At 44.3% G+C, this 6,705-nt stretch overlaps 1 protein-coding gene across 1 annotated transcript; it reads right to left on the reverse strand.

Moving 5' to 3' along the window:
* Positions 1 to 1,761: 1,761 nt before the first annotated feature.
* GLOD5 (glyoxalase domain containing 5) lies at positions 1,762 to 6,464 on the reverse strand. The gene is made up of 4 exons (XM_042876689.1): positions 6,406 to 6,464; positions 5,001 to 5,151; positions 3,359 to 3,514; positions 1,762 to 3,164 (listed from the first exon to the last, which is right to left on the reverse strand). The coding sequence occupies exons 2-4, from the start codon at positions 5,142 to 5,144 to the stop codon at positions 3,012 to 3,014; spliced, it is 453 nt and encodes a 150-aa protein (XP_042732623.1). The 5' UTR covers positions 5,145 to 5,151; positions 6,406 to 6,464; the 3' UTR covers positions 1,762 to 3,011.
* Between the last annotated feature and the right edge of the window lie 241 nt (positions 6,465 to 6,705).

Genomic DNA, 6,705 nt, shown 5'->3' on the forward strand with positions numbered 1-6,705 from the left:
GGGTATTATCTTGAAGCTGGTTCCCTACAAAGGAGAGTCCAGATATTTTTACAGTTGTGTTCAAGGTTATTTCTGTATAGAATGCCTAACTGCTGAGTCTGGGAAGAGGAGAAGAGGAGGACACTCAGCTGCAAAATGTGTGCTTTCCTTAATGCTCCTCTGAGCACTTTTTGGATCATGATTAGATAGTTGTACTGGATAAATGAAAAATCTATCAGAGTTACTGTAAACAGCCCTGCCTGCAAAACTCTCAAGCAGAGAAGGATTTTTTTTTTCCAGCAAAACCTTCCAATATGTCCAATATTTAGGAAGTTGTTGTCACTTCTGTATGTAGAAGGAATGGTTAAGTGACTCTTAAAGCCTCTATGTCTTATGTGAATGAAAGGCAGCCAATTGAGGAATCCTACATCAGTCCTACATTTACATCCTACACCTTCTGCAAGGTGATCATAGTGCTGTGGCATATCATCCCTCCTGGGTTTGGACAGATCACCCAGGCAGCTATCAGAGCTAGCTTTCCAGAGGTCATCTTTGTAGTCAGTGAAGAGATGGACCACTCTGGATTGTCACTTGGGTACAAGCATGGTGACTCACATTGGGAATTTCCTACTTCTCTTCCCTGACAGGGGAGAAAACATAAAGAGGAAACCCCTAAATCATCTTTCTAGCTGTGGTAAAATCTATGACTTGTACTCCTGAGTAACCATTCACTGAAAGAATTCTTACATTTAGTTCTTTTTGAGCAGCAAGATGGAGAACTATGCAATATTCCTATGCTCATCAAACAAATACTGACTGCTGATCCAAAGGACTTGCTTCCAGTATGATCATGATGTAGATACAGAACCTGCTGGGAAATTCAGGGTTGTTTTCTGCTGAGAGGACTGAGATGGGACTAGACAGGCAAGAAGCAATGTGGGCTGGTTCATTTTTAGCTTGCTAGTAGTGGACTCCGCAAAGAACTTCCAAGTCAGAAGAAAATATTTGCCCAACTGATGTAATCCACTCATAATGTAATCCTCTCATACTGTCTAGCATAGTTACTCTGAATCTTTCTAAATAAAGAAATGAAGTGAATTCTTTTTATTATTATTATTGCACAAAAATCTAATGCCGCATTATGTAGTCTTTCAGTTTTAATTCAAACATATACAATAGAATGGCTTTCAAATAAAAGGGGAAAGCAACAGAGGCTAGCAGAGGCTAGGAGGGGATGAGCTGAAGTTGAAGCAGAGATCACTGATTGTCATCAGTCTTCCATCTGAGAGGAATTGGTCTGTAGATACTATGGGCAGGTTTGTTTGACACCGAGGATAATTCAGTTATTAATATGACACAACATTTCTTCTTTCAATTGAGTAAGAAAATATCCTTTGCCCTTCCTTCTATTGCTGTTCCAAGAAAAAGTACACTTAAATAAAATTAAGGAGACCTTTCTACACAAACATATCCACAGTTGCAAGCTCAGTGAAATAATCGCTTCCAGCACATAGCCAGGAAGGTCATCTGCTAGCAAGCAGTCACTGAGGACTCAGTGCTCAATCTCAGGCCCAAAATGAATGGGGCTGGGCTGGAACACGAGCCAGGGCAGGGAGAAGCTGGGAAGCCAGGGCCGGTAGGAGCGACGCTTCCTGGCAGTCGTCAGCACCCTGGAGAGCGGCCGCGGCCCCGAGGCTCCCAGACCGAGGTCCCCGTTCCCAGCTGTCCCCACCCCCAGGGCCCCCTTTTGCTCTCCACGAGCAAAGCAAAGGGTGAGTTTCCATATCCCATGGGAAAGCTTATCGTTCATTCCCACAGGTGGTTTGATCCGAACTGCAAGCTGCCTTCTCTCCTGCCACTGCCACTGACACAAGTTTTGGGTAATGGGAAGCACTGCATTTATTAAGATTTGGGTTGTTTTCCACCATGGACTTCACAGGATATACCATCAGAAAGTTTTTTGTTTTTTCTTTTTAAAGCTCAATTCGCGGATTATTTCTATTTTAGAGGTGATTTTGACTGTAGAGATCAGAAAAACTCACTCTGTCTTCCAGCACTATTTTCCTTGATGATAACGTTACTACCGCAGTGTGGCCATCTGAGGAACTGCTCTCCTTGAAAAACCCCAAGTAACCCCTCTTTGTTCTTTTATGCTTTTCAATAATTGAAGGAATTAAAGAAAGAAGGAAACTTACATAGTGACAGTCTTAGACAACTAGGCTGGGCTGAAAGTGGAGCCAATTTAGAATTTCTTACCACTGTCCCCTTAGCACCCTCTTTCTCACTCAGCTAGAATTTTGCAGGGACTTGAAAAGTGATAGGATTCTGTTCATGTGGGATGGGAGAAGTCAGCAATGAGATGTCTAGCGTTACACATCCTCCTCTCCATGCAGCCACCTCACTGCTGATTTCTCCCATCCCAGATTAACAAACTCTGTCACTTTTCAAGTATTAATGCAGAGTTGAGTATGACACACAGATCTTCAGTCTTGTGAGCAATTTGTATGTCAGACACTGGAGCCCAGTTCCCAGTTCCTAGATAGGCAGTAGGTTTCAGCAGGACACATCTTCTAACAAAGACAGGAAATCTCAATTGATGTTGATTTATAAAAGTAGGAGGGTATATTTAGGTTAAATATAAGAAAAAAAGATTTTTCAGTGAGGGTGGTGAGGCATTAGAACAGGTTGCCTAGTGATGTAGTTGATGCCCCATGCCTAGAAACTTTCAGATTGAGCTGGGTAAGGCCCTGGGCAATGTAATCTAGCTGTGGTGTACCTGTTCGTTGCTGTGGAGTTGGACTAGATGGCCTTCAGAGGTCCCTTCCAACTCCAAGTATTCTATGATTCTGTGATTCTATGATTCATATCCAGAGGTAAGATCTCAGCAAGCCAGAGCTAATCTTGTCTTGGGAGAGTTCTGATGCAGTTCCATGTCTCTAGCTGGGATTTGAGCCTCATTCTAAGTTTACAAAATTAATGCTGACACTTGCATCAGGCTTCCTACTGCAACACAGGCAGAGAATGGGTCATGGTTAGGGCTCCCCTCCACTGGCTTCACTCTTATCTGTGATGTACCTAGAAACTTCAATCAGATTCTCATCAGGGTCTCGGAAGTATACAGATGTTATTGGACCCACAGCACCTGTCCTGGCCACGGGACCTTCTTCAATTATCACTCCACAAGCCTGGGAGGAAAAATAAGAGCAGGGTTTTAATGCTCAAGGGAATCTTTAAAGATTCCAGTCTTGCAAATACAAATTGTTGTATGAGAAAATTCTGACATTCTCCAAAGCACAGACCTTAAAAGTGTCACTTGTGAGGCTCCAGCTTAGTGCCTCCCAGGTTTACAAGGATTTGTGTTACTCTGAGCCTTCCTTACCTTCAGATGACCCAGGAGATTGTCCAGGGATGCCTCTGTGATAAGGCAGATATCTGCAGAGCCAGGGACTGGGCATCGAGCTTTGGGTTCAAACTCCTTCCCAACTTCATGCAGGTTAAACTTCTGGTTGCCAAAACGTAAAGCTTTGCGATTTCCCTGTCCCCAAGTAAAAGAATCAATCTCCAATGAGACTTCCTGGATTGGAAGCTTTTAGCATCCCCTCAGCTGTGTAGTCTTGAAAGTCCTGGGAACTTGGTTGTAACGCTGATAACTTTGGGCCCTTGCTGTGGCTACTCAAGGCAAGAAGTGGCTGCTGCAAGGCTCCAAAACATCCCTCCAGATGCAGTGACCCGATAAAGTCCCCCGGCCACATGTAACTACTTCCAAGATCTGATGGTACAAGTGCTCAGTTTTGGGAATCCTGCCTGTGGGACAGGCAGGATAGTAATAAATAATAATAATAATAATAATAATAATAATAATAATAATAATAATGCACATTTTGAGAACAGCAGAGTGAACAAAATTGAGGCAGGCAGAAGACACTGAGGTTTGAGCACCTCTTTTCTTTGCAGATGGTCAAGATTTCTGCAAGCTTACATAGCAACTGAGTGCCAAGCTGTATGGAAATGCAAGGCAGTGAGTTGCTATTTATGCCGCCTGAAAAATAAATCATTGCTCACTGCAGTCCTGGAATGTAAATGGAACTGATTTTAAGAGGCCTGATGGAGTAGGAGACAATGAAATAGGTTTTGGAGTTAATTAGGTGCAATGGATATGGTCAAAACATGTCAAGTTGCCCTATGATTAGGCAAGAGATGCACTGGTGTTGTTCTGAAAATGTTAGCTATCCTGTCTTAAGTTTGCCAGTGGATCCCCAGCACATGAAGGATTCAGAGCTGTTGGAGAGGTTAAGGAGAAGGCTCATGAAGATGATCAAAGTTCTAGAGCACTTCTCCTATGAAGACAGGCTGAGGGAGCTGCACTTGTTTAGCCTGGAGAAGGCTCCAGGGAGACCTCACTGCAGCCTTCCAGTACTTAAAGGGAGCTTAGAAGCAAGAGGTGACTAACTTTTTGAACGGTATAATAATGATAAGACAATGGGAAATGGCTTTAAATTGAAAGAGGGGAAATTTAGGTTAGATGTTAGGAAGAAATTCTATACTTAGAGGGTGGTGAGGCACTGAGACAGGGTGCCCAAAGAAATTGTGGATACCCCATCCCTGGAGGTGCTCAAGGCCAGGGGCAGCCTGAGCTGGTTGGGGGAAGCCAGCCCATGGCAGAAGGTTGGAACTGGGTGGGCTTAAATTTCCCTTCCAACCCAAACATTCTATGAGTCCAAAGAAGCTTTGTGAGTTTGAGTGGTCTTCTTCAGTCTCAGATATTGTTTTTCAATAACAATTTCTCCTTTTCTTTGGGGAGGGGGGGGTCACTTTGGCTCCTTCTGCAGTTTGAATCTTTCTTTGACTCAGCTTGACCCTACTGAAACTCAGGATTTAATGGCCTGCATCTTGTGCTGGTTCTACCATCCCCACACTATTGAAGTGACCCAGATCCCCCGTTAGAACCACAGGAACCAGGCACCAGTCCAGGACTGCAACTCCAAGTCCTAGAGACTCAAGACTTGTTTGGCCCCTGTTACCTTGAAAGTCACCACCTCCATGCCCAGGACTTTGGAATAAAAGGCAACAGTGTCCTCAATACTCTTAACAGTCAACACAAGGTGGTCCAGGCGCTGGATGAAACACGGGGGTGGATTCATACTCCTCTCCTTCCAAGACGTCATCTTAGAACTGGGAACAGAGTGCAAAACCACAGAAAATGAAGGTTAGGAACATCCAGCTGCTTAGGGAAATGATCCAGGCAGCTGTGAACTGAACCATGAATGGAGCACAAATGGGTTTTGTTCTGGCCTGCAGGTGGCACAAGTACAGAAGCAATAAATTCTCCACTCTAGAAGGGGCTCAGACCCCTCCATAGCTCTGGTTGGATATGTCAGATCCCCTGGCTGGCATCACATCTGGAGAACTAACTTGATCACTTCATTTATGGCTGAACTCCCCAAGAACCCTGTGTGCACTAGGGATGGACCATGTGTATGAAACCTAAATCCCAAAGACTGGAAATATCTTTGCCACCATGGAAAATAAATAGATTTAGCTCTGACAGCTTGATTAGGTATTTGAGGGATGAGAAATTTTCATTTTCTTTCAGTTTTGATTGATTTTATGTGTAGAAAACCAAGCTGTGGAAACTAGGAGAGTTGTGACAATAGCAAATGGAGTCAAGTTGCCTTTAAATCACTAACAACTTACCTACATTTATTTCTCTCTCTCAAAAAGCCCCAAATCCTGACACAAATGACAGTTCACATTTCTGAGACCCTCCCTACATTCCCCATCTACACCACTGTGCAAGGGAATCCCAAATCTCCTGCTGCCTCTCAGGGAAATAAATTGATGGCAAATAAACCTGTTAACATGAAGGCAGCACAAAGAAGCACAAATTGGGAAAATAAGCCACGACACTGACCCCTTTTTGCCTTGTTTTTTGCCTTCAAACTCCTTCCAGCAGCAAGCAGTGTGTGAATCTGATACCAGAGGTTCATGGAGATGCAGCATCCAGACACAGGGAGTTTAGCAGCCTTGATTGGCAATGGGACTTGGCTTTTTCTTGTATGCTGAGTTCATATCATCTGGCATTGCCTGTCTGTACATGGGAAATGGCTGACAAAGCCTGGCTGACAGTGTGAAACCAGTCACAGCTTTACCAGGACATCTCACCCCTGCAGTCATAGGAACTCATTCTACTTCTTGTCACAGATGGCGTTTAGTCGTTGACAACTTCACCTCCAATCTGCCTGGACTCTGAGCCTCCACAAAGCCCTTTCCTCTCAGCAGGTTCTCCTGGGTGCTCCTCAGCTGCGCGAGCTCTTTTGTCCCAGCTGCAGCAAACTTCCCCAAGACCTTCCTGTCCCTTGTGAGCTACAAGCTTATTGGCCCCTCAGCAAACACAAGGGAACCAGGCTGCAAAAAGAGGATGCGTACCTGAAGGAGAAGCAGAGCTGGGTGAGCTGGTGCTGGATTTATGACTGTCCTTTTCCTGCTGCCTGGAGCTGAGCAGTGCGAGGAGACACGTCACAGGAGAAAGGGGAAGACAATTAAAAAAAAAAAGTGCTTGGAAACAGGAACTCTGAGCACTGCTCCCTACAGAGGTGTACTTTGACCTGAAGGTTGGGAAACACAAACCACACAGACTTGCTTGAAATATCTGGAGTATACAACAACTTACCTTTCCCTTTGGTAGGGAAAGCTGTGTTCATCTGCTAAATTCAAGCACATTGTTGA

The sequence above is a fragment of the Lagopus leucura genome, unplaced genomic scaffold (genome assembly GCF_019238085.1).
Source record: "Lagopus leucura isolate 7727_CA_CO unplaced genomic scaffold, USGS_WTPT01 Super-Scaffold_100016, whole genome shotgun sequence".
Lineage (NCBI taxonomy): Eukaryota > Metazoa > Chordata > Aves > Galliformes > Phasianidae > Lagopus > Lagopus leucura.